Source organism: Alternaria conjuncta (genome assembly GCF_024043145.1).
Source record: "Alternaria conjuncta strain BMP 0040 chromosome Unknown scaffold_10, whole genome shotgun sequence".
Lineage (NCBI taxonomy): Eukaryota > Fungi > Ascomycota > Dothideomycetes > Pleosporales > Pleosporaceae > Alternaria > Alternaria conjuncta.
Window position 1 is genome coordinate 976,761 of NW_026250099.1, and position 14,174 is coordinate 990,934.

Genomic DNA, 14,174 nt, shown 5'->3' on the forward strand with positions numbered 1-14,174 from the left:
TTCTACGGGCAGCGCTTTATGTACTGCCCAGACGGGCCGACCATTATGTTTCTTCCGTTCATGACGGAGTGTGTGCATGGGACGGAGGGAAATGACCCGTAGTGTGCTCTATCGTATCGCATGGTTCTGCTCGGGTACAAAGTAGCTGTGTATCTACCGTTTTCGCCGTTCACGCTTATCACTCATTCTTAGTGACAGCATCGGTGCCATCAACCATCAGATGAGCTAGCCCTGAAGTTGGTTTATTTCCCGACATATCACCACCCATCAGGATGACGGGTTCCGTGCGAGCGCTGTACAACTCGTACAGTATCCTTCTCCTAGGCTTCTTGTTCTCAGTCTGCTTCGACTCCGCAGCCGCTCATGTGGTGTCTAAGCCACGATCTACAACATCAGGCCGTCAACGCACTTCGCTAAACGCGGACTGGCGATTTGAGCGATTCACCTCGGATCCAGATGGCCTGAGTTATGAGGGCTTGAAGCCGTGGATGCTACCTTGCGCGAACGACTTCATCACTGGAGAAAAGTACGAGAGACCATCTGGTGCCGCTCCCGGCGCCAATGTCAGCTATGTTCAGTCGAGCTTCGATGATGCCGCGTGGGAAGCTGTCTCGCTGCCCCATGACTGGGCTATCTCCGGTACATTCGACGCTCCGGGCGTTGAGGGAGGCCTTGGTCGTTTGCCGATCAATGGAATCGGATGGTACCGCCGCACGCTCTCCATGGATGCGGAAATCCTCCACTCTGGCAAATCCGTCTTTCTGGATGTCGATGGAGCTATGTCGTATGCTGCGGTATGGCTGAATGGTCACCTTGTTGGTGGATGGCCATACGGCTACAACTCTTTCCGTCTGGATCTTACTCCTTACGCCAAAGCTGGCGAGAACACACTTGCTATTCGTCTGGACAACAAGCTCGACTCATCGCGTTGGTACCCGGGCGCTGGTATCTACCGTAATGTTTGGCTTGTCACTGTCAACCCAGTGCATGTTGGACATTGGGGAACCTACGTCACTACTCCTAGCATCTCGGAGGCGGAGGCCACTGTCGAGATGGTCCTCGATCTGGAGAACAAGGGTAACAGCAGTCAACATGTCGAAGTTGTTACCGAAGTCTTCGAGCGCGACGCGACGACAAAACAAGCTACTGGTGAAGCTGTCGCAAAATTTGCTGCAGCGAACGCGGACGTTGCAGGCCATTCTAAGCAAGCAGTACACGGCTCAGTTACAGTTCCGAACCCAAAGCTTTGGGGACCACCACCTAGCCAAAAGCCCAATGAGTACGTCGCTATCTCTACCGTCTCAGTCGGCGGAGAGGCTATGGACACCTATGAAACTGTATTTGGTATTCGCTCGGTCACGTACGACCCAAACCAAGGTGTTCTCATCAACGGCGAGCGTATCTACGTTCAGGGATCTTGCAACCACCATGACCTGGGCGCTCTTGGAGCAGCTTTCAACACCAGGGCTGCGGAACGTCAGATCGAAATCCTACAAGAGATGGGCAATAACGCTCTTCGCACGTCTCACAACCCGCCTGCTCCCGAGTTTCTTGATCTCGCCGATCGATACGGTCTCATGGTCATGGATGAGATCTTCGATACCTGGAACTTTCCCAAAGTGGAGAACGACTTCCATCGCATCTTCCAAGAATGGCACGAGCCTGACCTCCGATCGTTCATGCGCCGTGATCGCAACCACCCTTCTATCATCTCATGGAGTGTTGGCAACGAGCTTCCTGAACAAAGGAACTCTACTGGTACCGAAACTTGCAGGACACTTCAAGACATAGCCCACGAAGAAGACCCTACCCGCCAAGTGACCATCGGTATGAACAACGCCAACGCCACTACTGGAATAGCAGCCGTTGTCGACATCATCGGTTTGAACTACCAAGGTGAGGGCAAAGGAGACTCCTGGGTGAGCACCTTCCCCAGTTTCAAACAAGAGTTCCCCGAGAAGATGATCTGGAGCACCGAATCTGCATCAGCACTCAGCACTCGCGGCAAATACCTCTTCCCCATCACCGCAAACAAGAGTGCCATCGTAGGCGGCGGACCTGGGGAAGGCGGAGACCCCGAGAACAGCATTGTGTCTTCATACGATCTCTACGCACCTGAATGGGCCGCTTCACCCGATAAAGTGTTCGAACAGCAAGACAGGCACCCATATGTCGCTGGTGAATTCGTCTGGACTGGATTTGACTACATCGGTGAACCCACCCCATACGACAATTCAAGTCGCAGTTCCTACTTCGGCATTATCGACCTGGCTGGGTTCAAGAAAGATCGCTTCTACCTCTATCAAGCACGCTGGAGACCAGATCTACCCATGGCCCACATCCTCCCCCATTGGACGTGGCCCGAAGATCGCATCGGCGAGATCACACCCGTACATGTTCACACTTCTGGTGACGAAGCAGAACTCTTCGTCAACGGTGTCTCCGCAGGCCGTCAATCAAGGGGAAAGTACGACTACAGACTCCGCTGGGATGGTGTGAAGTACCGCCCCGGCAACATCAGCGTCGTCGCGTACAAGGACGGCGAAGAATGGGCCACGGCATCTCAGTTCACAGCAGGTTCTGCTGCATCGCTGAACGTGACTGCTGATCGCACGACAATCACTGGTGACGGTTACGACCTCTCATTCATCACTGTTTCTGTGCATGATGAGAACGGCATCTTGGTTCCGATGGCGGATGATGAGATTAGCTTTGAGGTCTCGTCTGGCCCGGGTGTTGTCGTTGCTACGGATAACGGTGATCCGACAGACATGAGCCCGTTCCCGGAGACGAAGAGGAAGGCGTTTGGCGGAATGGCGCTGGCTATCGTGAGGAGCGAGGCGGGTGCTAGTGGGGAGATTGTTGTTGAAGCGAAGGCGGAAGGGTTGAGTGGAGGGAAAGTTGTTCTTACTGCAAATTAGGTAGTATTATGTCATGCATGAGAGCAATTAATCTGAATGAATCCATATGATATTCGTTAGTATCATCAGTGTATTTTAAAGCTTAAGTGTGGGACATGTTGACCATCGCTTTGCCGTGGTAAGTCTACGTTGGACGAGTGTGTTCATGAATCGACGTCTTCGAGCCCATAGGTGAGTGTTGATAAGCTTCCAGCGCATCGGGTGGTGCGATCTGATGCTCTAGCGCGTCTGCATCGTAGACGCAACTTTGAGAACGCAGTGCATGTCGACTATGTCGTCGCAAAACGAGATGCAGATAATGGCGTATACTTCCAACACTAATTTCATCCCATCTCTGTCGAGATAGAGAGAATTTTCTCGTTGCCATAGCAAACTCGCGCGTCGGCGCCCGCAACCCACACATATAATATTTTGATCCCACCCGACTTCTGCCTCCTCACCACATCCACACATTCGAGTAAGCCCCCTAACCTTTGCACCTGCTCTGATATACAGACACTCACATCGTCACAGACTAGTCACAATGCAAATTGCCACTACCCAGAAAGTCGTGAATGCGCTCTCTCCTGCCCGCCGCGTCCCTGACATGCGCCGCGCCGCAGTTCACACTAATGTCACCGCCAACCCGGTCAGGCCGCTGTACCAGCGGCTCCATCGACCAACTTCTTCAAGGACAAGGCTAGCTGCCACTCCGGTGGCGGCGAAGCAAATTAAGCCAGCACCTCGTGTGTTGGCGTCAAGGACAATTACTACCGCTTCGGCGCCAAGGGTACCCAAGATACTTGCTAGAGCTCGAGCTGACTATAAGCAGAATGCGGATAGCAAGATCGGTAAGACGCGTATCCCGAGGCCTACGATTACGGCGGTAAAAGAGGCTAGTGTACGGAAGCAGTCGAGGCTTTGGGCGAGGATGACGAGTGTGGTTATTCGGCGTAAGATTACGGTACTCGCTGCCGAGACCACTACGGAGGCGGAAGATGATGAGGAAGAGCTATATGAGGAGGCCGAGAAGCCTACGATGGAGTTTGAAGAGCCCGCGTCGGAGATCGATGAGCCCGCGGACGACGACATGGACAACACTTCGCTCATGTTCAACGACAACAGCTTCGACGACTCCGTCAGCCCTGAGCAGCAGACTTCTGCCATGAACCTCTTCGGACGGAAGATGGTCAGTATGAAGCGGCTCGGTATGGGGCTACGCACTAACCGGGACTGGTTCGTTGGACTGTCTCGCTGCCCTGACTACACCGGTGATTCGGTTGGTCTAGAGCGCGTGCGATCAAGGACTACGGTGACGACTGAGTCTCATCTGACACAGGACGCCAGTGAAGGAGGTAAGTTCATCGAGCTCTAATTGCTTTCACAACTAACGGCTTTCAGTTTTAGCTTTTGTCGAAAGGCCACATTCGGCAAAGGCTCCAGCTTCACGGCTGCCTGTTGTCAAGCCAAAATCTGTTGTTGTCTCCCAGAAGACTACGAAACAACAGATGACTACTTCGAAGACAACGTCAACATCATCATCGACTCGCGACGCCACGGCGTCAAAGCCACGCAAGCCGGTCGCTCCGGTGGCAGCTCTGCGCAAGACTCCGAACAAGCCAACCACTGTTGCCAAGTCGCTCCCGAAGCGGAACTTGGCTCCAGTTTCGTTGTCAAAGCGCAGAGTCAGCCGTGCGAACACAAAGAGGTCCGCAAGGAGGCCAGATGCACAGGCATCACGCAAGGCCAAGACTGTACTGAAGTCGGCCATGCGCAAGCCCAACTCCCAGGCCGTCAAGAAGCATGTTTGCTACGTTGAGGGACCCATCGCGCCACGCTTCTACGACGTAGAAGAGACCGTCAAGCAGTCCGCTACTGCAGTTGATGGGTCCACAGCGTCCTTCTCCTGGGAACCACCGACGGGCCTTCTCCACTCTCAGCCACCCTCGCCAGGCAGAGGTGCAAGTCAACTCTTTGAAGGCTCCGACAGTGGCGCTCTGACCATCAAGCGACGCTTCCTCAACCGCTACGTCAGCGTCCAGCGGTACGAGGCGCGCCGCCACCAAGAAGCGTTGGCTCGCAGCGAGCGACCAGCGCTGGGTCAGCTTGACTACGGCAACGCAGACTTCAGGATTGCCTTGCAGGCCGCTAGTGTCATCACCGCGGATGACATTGGCATGATGCAGGATCTGAGCAACATCGGCAAGGCTGGCAAGTTGTGGTGCGGTAATCGGGCGATGGGGACACCTGTGCTGGCTTTCGGCAGGTTCAAGGAGCCGTTCGACAACGCGGCTATCCCGGCGAAGGGTGTCAAGGCGTACAAGAAGCCTTTGCGATGGCCCACCACTGGGGTTGAGTCACGGTTAGAGAAGTTTGCGAACGAGCACCTGAAATGTCTTCAGGGTGCCGATTTGGTGATCTGAGAGACGGGGCTGTTGGAGGTACGAGACTTCTAAAGCGGTTCCACGTTCTTCGCTAACGACGACTATCAAGGCTTTGGTTACGGACGAGAAAGGGGCGCTATTCAAGAGAAGGAATGAGATGATGGGAAGATTGATGGAGGTTCGGTAAGATAAGTGGGTTTACGCTGACGATCACTAGCACGTAACAAAGCCGGGGCGTCTTTTTCGACAGGGCGGGGCGAGTGGTGGGACCCCGCATTTATCGCGAACGCTTTTACGACTTGGAAACCGATGCAGTGGAACGCGAGCGTCTTGGAGGAGGTGCGGCAGGCTCGCACAGGTGTGATAACGGTTTTGTTGGCTTTGATGTTGGAGGATTGCGTTTGGGCGATTTTCACGTTCCGTATACCGTTCTTGTTTGCTTACTACTCATTCGTCTTTTCGTCGTAGCGCAATGTACTATACATGTTCATCTTCCTCTACGTACGAACCTGTTGTGATGTCCGGGGCTTCCAGGATCCAGGTCTTGGGGATTTCGGAGTTGGTATGCCACATCTGGCCCGTTACCGGAATCATCATCACCGTCATCGGTCCGCCCGTTTTCCCGTTAGTATGAACTCGACTATGGATAGCTCGGCTCCCAGAGAACTATATTCCCTCCTCTAAGCGCCAGCTCCATTCGTTGTTTTGCATCCCAAGCCCACGTGTTGACGGCAATGTCATCGAATTCATGCAGAAGGCAACGCCGAGTTCCAGGCCTTCGCGCAACGTTCCTGCGTCCTGTAAGCCCACGTCGCACGTGTGTTGCTCATTGGTGAATTGTTATCAGGCACAGCAAGGCGCCAAACCTCAAGAGGCAGTTGCCGAGAATTAAGCACGGCCACCGCCAAGGTCGCCAAGGCTGAAATGCCGTGACTGCAGCTACTGAGGCGGCGGCGTCCGCTTTGTTTGCGTGGTACAAATAGTGACAGGCTGCCAGAAAGGAGGCTTACTGTCGTGCTCGCGCCTCTTCTCACCAACTCCACCAAGCCCAGTCGGAGAGAAGATGAAGTTCGCCACTGGATCTAGCGCGTCACTTTTCGCCGTCTCGGCGCTGACGGCGATCGCTCAAGCAGAAGACGCGCTGTACAGCAAACGTATGGTGAAGCGAGGCATTGATGCGGACGGAAACTACAACATCTGTAAGTCAGCATGTGTTGACTCCAACATTGCTTCTGCTCACGTGATTCAGCATTCTTCCACATCAACGACGTGCATGCCCACCTTGATGAGTTCAGCTCCTCAGGAACCGACTGCACCAGGCCCGAGCGCGGCTGCTATGGTGGTTACGCGCGTGTGAAGACCGTCATCGAGGAGCAACGCCCCAACTACGAGGACAGTCTTTTCTTGAACGCCGGTGATGAGTTCCAGGGCACTCTGTTCTACGGTTACTACGGCGGCGAGAAGATTGCGGAGACCCTGAACCAGCTCGGATTTGATGCCATGACTCTCGGCAACCACGAGTTTGATGGCGGTGATGCGGCGCTCGGAGAGTTCCTGGTCAACCTCACGTTCCCCATTGTCAGCGCGAACGTGCATTCCGAGGACGAGAACGTCAACAAGACTGTCAAGCCATACACCATCTTCGAGGAGCACGGCTTGGCGCTGATCGGTGTCACTGCAGAGGAGACCGGCAGTCTCAGCAATGCCGATGTTACCACTGTCTTCTCCAACACCGTTGAGGCCGTTCAAGGTGCTATCGATGAGATCAAGGCCACTACCAACATCTCCAGGATTGCTGCTCTCACTCACATTGGCTACGACAAGGACCAGGAGCTGGCCAAGGCTACCACTGGTCTCCAGCTCATCATGGGCGGCCACAGCCACACCCTGCTCGGTGACATGGAAGATGCTGAAGGCAAATATCCAACAATTGTCGAGAACCAAGATGGAGACGAGGTCTTCATTGTTACTGCCTACCGCTGGGGCGAGTACCTCGGCTACATCGATGTCACATACGACCCTCAGGGCAAGATTCTCGCTTATCATGGCGCCCCGATTCACCTCACCAACACTACTGAACAGGATGAGGATCTTCAAGAGCAGATTGAGGAGTGGCGCATTCCCTTCGAGGAGTTCGCTGCTGAGGTGCTTGGTACCAGCGAAGTAGAGCTCGACCAGACGACCTGCCAACAAAAAGAGTGTCTGCTTGGTGACTTCATGGCTGATGCTATGCTCGCGTACCGCAAGAACAACACCGATGACGTCGACTTTGCTCTCATCAACGCTGGTGGTATCCGTGCCACCATTGACCAGGGTGACATCACCCGCGGCGAAGTCTTGACCTCGTTTCCCTTTGGTAATGCTATTGTTCAGGTTGAAATCGATGGCAAGACCCTCTGGGAGTCTTTGGAAGGTATCGTGACCGGTGTCAACGTCGGCAATGGCAGGGAAGTCACCTCCTTCTTCCAGGTCAGCACTGGCATCAAGGTCGAATACAACCCCGAGAACGCCAACAACTCCAAGCTTGTCTCTGTCACCATTGGTGACGAGCCTCTAAACAACGACACTACCTACCAGATGGTCACTCTTGACTTCATCGCTGGTGGCGGTGACAACTTCTTCGAGCCATCAACCGATTTCATCACCCTGGACACTCAGGATGAGGTACTCACTTCGTACATCTTGAACCAGACACCAGTGAACATCGAGCTCGATGGACGTATCGAGGAGGTCGACGGCCAGAGGGAGGACACTCCCGGAGCTGGTAACGGTACCAGCAACGGCACTTCACCCACGACTGGTGCACCGCCTCAGCAGACTGAGAACGCAGCTGCACGTCTCGGTCAAGGCGCCGTTGGCGTCAGCGTCTTCGGTGTTCTTGCCGGTCTGTTTATGCTATGAGCCTTGAAGCGATCCAAATGCACGGGGCGCACGATGCGACGTGAATTATATAATAAAACCATTAATGAAATATTTACCCTCATGAAATGCGTCACGTTTTCACTCTTGTCAAATCGTTCTCAACTTTCGTCAACTATTCGCTACCAGTAATGCAAGACAGCGAGCCACATGCGTCCGTACAGTACAAACCACCGATACGAGCGCATCAGAAAGCATAGTCTCGCTCCGGTAAGATCAAAATGGAAGTGAATTACAGAGCCAGTAGGTCATGTGCAAAGCACCTTTTGGCTACAAAAGCTTTTGGTTTCTTTACTTACTCACATTCGTCAGCAGAAACGCCTATTCAACTCAACTCCGTACGTTGCACTATACTCATCAACGTATGCCTAAACGCGACAAGAAAAGCGAACCCAGAGTTGTCGTGGGGCGTCTGAGAGGAGTGAATGACATAAGGATCGGCACGCCGGCACACCCGCCTTCCTTCTTGCCACCCAATACCACTCCAGTCGCGAAACGCGGACCCAGCATCACTGACTACACGTTCGAAGAATATCAAACTGCCAATCTCAACGATGACGAGAAACACGCCGTCATCGGCAAGCTCCGCGGTGAGCTGCCCATCATTGATCGCGATGAGGTCGACGAGGTTCTTTTGCGTTCGATGGCACAGCAGCTTGAATTAGCGGTATTTCCGACTTGCAAGATGATGCAGGTTGAGCCTGTGGCTGTGAAGCGCATGCTAGATGACCAGTTTCGCAAGGCGTACGGTGCGGAGGTTGAGGCGGAGGTGTTGGGTAAGTTGGGACTGTGCCGTGTTGAAGATGTTGAGGTGGCGGTGGCTGCGGAGAGGATACGTATCAGTGCTAAGAAGAAGGGTAAGAGGCAGAAGTTGGGGAAGAGTAAGGAGATGTTGGTAGAAGAAGAGGAAGACGCCATTGCGAATGCACCATCCCCAACAGCGAAGAAAACGAAGAAGGCGCCGAATGGAATTGCGAAGGATATTGATGCACATATCACACGGAGGAAGAGAGCGAAGCGTGGGGTCAAGGTGGTGACGCTGCGCTCCCGAGCTGTGTCGCAGGAATGGGAGAAGCTGAGTCGTAGATCGCGAGATGATGTACCTGAGTAGCGGCGCATAGTACGAGCGCACGATGAAACATCTTTTGGAAAGTGCGAGGTTCTTCGTTTACTGTAATTCTTATTAGTCCCCTGCTATCGCCTTTCTTATGTACTGTGTGTGTTGCAGATGGACTGGTATGATGCAATATCGTAGGGCCCAAATGTCGAGTTGTAAAACGAATCGACAGGTACCTGGCTACAGGAGAACCGTTGCATCGTCCATCTCTTGCGGCATTAAATAGCCGGCAATCTTCGCGAATGCGACATGAAAGGATGAGCTTGTTGAATGAGAGGGCTAGCTCGGTAGGCAGTCGGCAATGTGGATTACGTTAGATGACGTCATCATGTGCTTCACAATCCCTGATCCTACGCCTCTACACTCCACCGTCGCACGCCAATCAGCCAACGTATCCTGCAATACTTTGCCCGTGAATAGACTGCGCATATGCATTCGATGGTACCTCGAAGACCGTGCCGTCACAAATTACGCATTACTGCCCTCTATGTGGCCGATGACGAAGACCAACAACCCGACACTGCTGGAAATCCATCAATCTTCAGTACGAGAAGAGCGCTGGCCACACAGTAAGGAGATCGCACTCGGCATATTCCCGAAGCGCGTAATCTTCAAACGATACGTCTTCTATCCAGCCAAGAGCACCTAAGCATCATTGTCTTCGTATTACTACTGTCCTCTTGTTCGAGGCCTTCAATTATTTTCCGTGTTATCCTCCAGTCCATGTGCCTCAACTTCGATCCAAGCAGACCGCTGGACGTTGGTCATGCCATCATGCCCTACAGCAAACCGCTCGTCAAGCGCGATGCAGAGGATGGATAGGTAGCATGTCATCTACAGGTATTTGCGGTAGAAAACCGCAACACGGATTGGGCCTGACAAGCTAACACAGTATGGACGGATGACTAGATGACCGTTGGCAGCAAACATGACACTGGACTCTCTCACAGCATAAAAAGCTCGAATATCACTGCCATTCTTGACTGACCACACCAGAGCACACTCTCATCTTTGTACCTTACAAAAATGGCTAGTTCATCCGATCCAACTCCCCTCGCCCTGAGAAAACGCCCGAGAAAGACTAATCTAGCTTCAAGTCAACTAGATGGAGTTTCCGACGAACTCGACCAGGAGACTAACATCAAAAGTTGGCTATCGACAGTTGAACCTTCCGTGGAACCGCCCAGCAACACCGCCTTATGTCGCGTAAGCTACTCCTTCAAAAGTCTGCCCAGCATCCACATCATCCCGATCAAAGTGACCAGTCTCGCCGATGCCAACGTCAATACAGACAGCGATCATCGCCCTATCTTTAGCAAAAGGCTGAGGAAACATGCCATCGAAAGCTTCATCAAGAAAGAGCTTGTTGAGCTTGAGAACAATTATTCGCTTAGACTAGCCGAAACTGGATTCAAGAATGCGGCGGAAGAAGGACTGATCGATCACATCCTCGTTTTGGACATCGACATGGAACAGGAAATCGAGCGGAAGCTTCGAGAGATAAGCGACCGGAAGGAAATTCTCGTCCCCACGGTCGAAAAGCGAGTCAGAAATGAAAGGATTGCTGATGCTGTGTATTGCGATGTACAGGCTCGCGAGGTGTTTTCCGTCAAGACCGAGGCCACGACCAAAGCCATGACCGACAAGTACTGGAAGATGCTCAAGCTGCTCATCCGAGATGTCACCATTCGCTCAATTCCTCCGAAAGGATTCTTGAGTAACTGTAAGCAGATACTGTTTGATAACTGCGCCGAGGACCCCAATTCGCCGCTCAGGCCAGATTTTGCTACAGATGCATCCGTTTCTTCAGATTGGTCGTCATTCTCGTCTTTGAAGTCGCAAGATGCACTCGTCATCAAAGAGGCCAATTTCATGAAGGTTCTATTTCGATCCAACGTTAAGATCGATCCCGTACAGCCGGCTCTACATCTTGAATTCGATCTCGTACCAGGCTTAGGGGATGGCATCCGCCTTTCCGACCTGGTGCTAAGTGTTTTGGGACCTAGCGTTCTTACTGGTCCTGAACACATCAACCTTTCGACTATCCGATCCATGCTGGTTGGTCTTCACGTTACCCGTAACCACGGCCTGCCACTCATTACAACATCGGGTACTGGAAGCACCGCAACAGGTACTGCAACTGGTCAAGACCTTTCGAGCGGAAATTTGTCGCGCCCATCACCTCGAAATAGCACTATTGTCCCATCTCAAAGTGCGAACGTCTCACAGTCGTCTATGGATACGAACGAAAGCGGTAACAAGCACCCTTTCGTCATTCACAACGTTAAGCTAGCAGGCGCCGTTCCGGATTTCCAGATCGAGAACGAGAGATTTAGCGTCCACAAGTACTTTGCTACCAGTAAGTCACTTCGATGCGTCCAATCTTTCACGAAGCGCGATGAACTAATTCCACACCAGGGATCCTCAAGAGAAGCTTGGAGTACCCCTCGCTTCCACTTGCCGAGATTGCTAGAAACACCTGGGTACCCCTCGAAACTCTACTCACAAGCGGCGATCAAATGATCACTCACCGAGCATTGACGAAAGCTCTTATGAAGCGCGCGCGTAAGGCTTACGAATCGGATGACGACCACGAGCGGCGTGCAAAGGAAGTGGCCAACAGTATCGTTGAGCCTCTCGCCGGCTTGCTCAAGTACGACGACATGGAAGTGAGTACAGAAGATAGTTCGAGGAAATTGAGAAGTTCAGCTGACTCTTCATCTAGCAAATTCCAATCGGAGAGTTCGAAGCGCTCACCCCAAAAGGATCGAGGAAAAGCACGAAGACAAAGCCGATTCCTCCAAGGCGTCTCACATCCTCCGTCTCCAGTCAAACCATCAGCCTGAGACTTGGCATTATTTACGTCGAAGCCAAGGGAGTCCGACGGAGTCCCTCAATTGTTGTGAATAACATAGTCAATAATCTTAAAGCGCAGCACAACGATTTAGAACTCATCAAGATCGATCCGGAGTTTAACCTTCCCACCGCCTCCGTTGCGGACACGAAGCGATTACTACTCGTACCAGACTTTGGGGGCTCAGCTGAGCTGCGAGCTCTATACCAGGCAAGGCCAAATACCATCCTCGCGATTATCGATAGTACAGGACGGTCTGTATCAGAGCTTCGCAACATCCGCGCAGACTTACAGAAGTTCGGCAACCGAAAGATCGGCGCTGTTACGTTCTGCATGACAGAGAAGAATCTTGACCAGTCGATGCGGGCCAATGAGGGCAAAGTCAACTATTTTCCACGAAAGGTCCTTCAGACTCTTTCGGTCATGCACGGTCAGCCGCTTTTCACGGCCGACGTTCTGAGTGACACCAGCGGCGTCTCAAACCCATTGATCATCGGAGCACATATATCGCACCCCGGTCCCGAATGTGCCGAGCACTGTCCTTCCGTTGCAGCTGTGGTAGCTTCCATCGACGAGCGCTTGACAAACTTTCCTGGCTCGGTGCGTTTGCAGCCGACCTATAGCTCAGCTGCATGGCGTGGTAAACATCTGAAGCGCACGATGGAAGACCAAATCCTTGGCCTCGACGTTATGGTAACCGAGAGGCTTCAGGCTTGGAAGAAGTACCATCCTGCGGCCGTTCCGTCCGTCATATTCTACCGTGACAGTATCGGTCACCTGGAGGAGACAACTATCGACAAAGAGAAGGACACCATCTCCAGAGCCCTGACTGCCGTGTTTAGTACAAGAGTGAGCTTCACCTACGTAGTGGCCAACAAATGTCGAAACTCTCCTTACGATCCCCGAGTAGAACCCAGCATGGCCGACGGCGAGAAGGAATTCTTTACTACCAACGAGCTCAAAGCTTCCAATAAAGGCCGCCAGTTCCGTTACTTTGTTCAGCCAGCAACAGAAACTTTGCCTTCACTCGATCTAAGCATGGCAGACTTAGCACGGCTGGTAAGTTCTCGGATATGACTCTACTATCTTCGCTAACAAGTTACAGACGTACAACTTGAACACTACTTTTCAGCTCGACAAGCGCGTCGCAATCGCACTTCCGTTGCACTACGCCCGAAAGCTCGCACTCCACACCTTCAACTACTTCCGGTTCGCCGTTACTAATCAATTTGACCTCGTGCCTAGCATGTTGCGTCGACTGCACAGAGGCGACAAAGAGGCCGAGGCAAACGGCCAAGAGATGGTGAAAGTGATGCGCGAGTATCTCTTCAGCGACATCCCAAGTGGCAACAACGAAGTGAGTCAACCGTTCGGACGCGACAATCCCTGGCTGGAACAGCTCGATGAGAAGATGTTCTACATCTAACCCGTTGATCTATCAAGTGGCGTCCAGATCACAGCGCTGTTGGTACGATTCTTTCCTGTCTTCTACCGTTCCTTCGGGAGCTGGTTGGACTTGATCAGTCGCTCTTTCACACATCTCTTTCTTTCCTATGTTCGCGCATCCACCACCTCATTCGCTCCCCATCCCCCTCCTGCCCACACTTTCCTTCCTTTCCTTTGTTCGCCTCGTCCTTTGCGATCTCTTACCGCCCCACCCCCTTTCCCTGCCCACACCATGCCCGTTTTCCTTCGTCCGTCTCGACCCCTGTCTTGCGTTCTGATTTCCGCGCTGCTTCAACTGTTGGCCTCACACGGTTCCTCTAGTTAGTCACTCATTTAGAAAGAATACCAGTCACTCCTTTGAATAAAAATAACCTGCTTTGATTTGCATGCTGATAGCCCCATCAAAGTCAGTCTTAATCTTTGTGAGAGGTTTCGTGCTGTACATCATATTGTCATCTTGTAATATTGTCATGAACCAATTCAGTAGTAAGACCTTGTCCAACGTAAATAATGTGGGCGGCGATGTGTTCACAGTAATTCGGGTCTTGGCGACG

The 14,174-nt window shown here is 52.6% G+C and overlaps 4 protein-coding genes across 4 annotated transcripts; all 4 read left to right on the forward strand.

Moving 5' to 3' along the window:
- Positions 1-272: 272 nt before the first annotated feature.
- Positions 273-2,921, forward strand: J4E85_007390 (uncharacterized protein; the record flags this gene model as incomplete). The annotated part of the gene is made up of 1 exon (XM_051471622.1): positions 273-2,921. The coding sequence occupies one exon, from the start codon at positions 273-275 to the stop codon at positions 2,919-2,921; it is 2,649 nt and encodes an 882-aa protein (XP_051324696.1).
- A 611-nt stretch (positions 2,922-3,532) lies between these two features.
- On the forward strand, positions 3,533-5,323 carry J4E85_007391 (uncharacterized protein; the record flags this gene model as incomplete). The annotated part of the gene is made up of 3 exons (XM_051471623.1): positions 3,533-3,560; positions 3,605-4,255; positions 4,308-5,323. 3 exons carry the CDS (start codon positions 3,533-3,535, stop codon positions 5,321-5,323), a joined length of 1,695 nt encoding a protein of 564 aa, XP_051324697.1.
- A 1,024-nt stretch (positions 5,324-6,347) lies between these two features.
- On the forward strand, positions 6,348-9,314 carry J4E85_007392 (uncharacterized protein; the record flags this gene model as incomplete). The annotated part of the gene is made up of 3 exons (XM_051471624.1): positions 6,348-6,483; positions 6,534-8,168; positions 8,734-9,314. The coding sequence occupies 3 exons, from the start codon at positions 6,348-6,350 to the stop codon at positions 9,312-9,314; spliced, it is 2,352 nt and encodes a 783-aa protein (XP_051324698.1).
- Positions 9,315-10,346: 1,032 nt separating this feature from the next.
- Positions 10,347-13,600, forward strand: J4E85_007393 (uncharacterized protein; the record flags this gene model as incomplete). The annotated part of the gene is made up of 4 exons (XM_051471625.1): positions 10,347-11,679; positions 11,739-11,989; positions 12,046-13,233; positions 13,280-13,600. 4 exons carry the CDS (start codon positions 10,347-10,349, stop codon positions 13,598-13,600), a joined length of 3,093 nt encoding a protein of 1,030 aa, XP_051324699.1.
- Between the last annotated feature and the right edge of the window lie 574 nt (positions 13,601-14,174).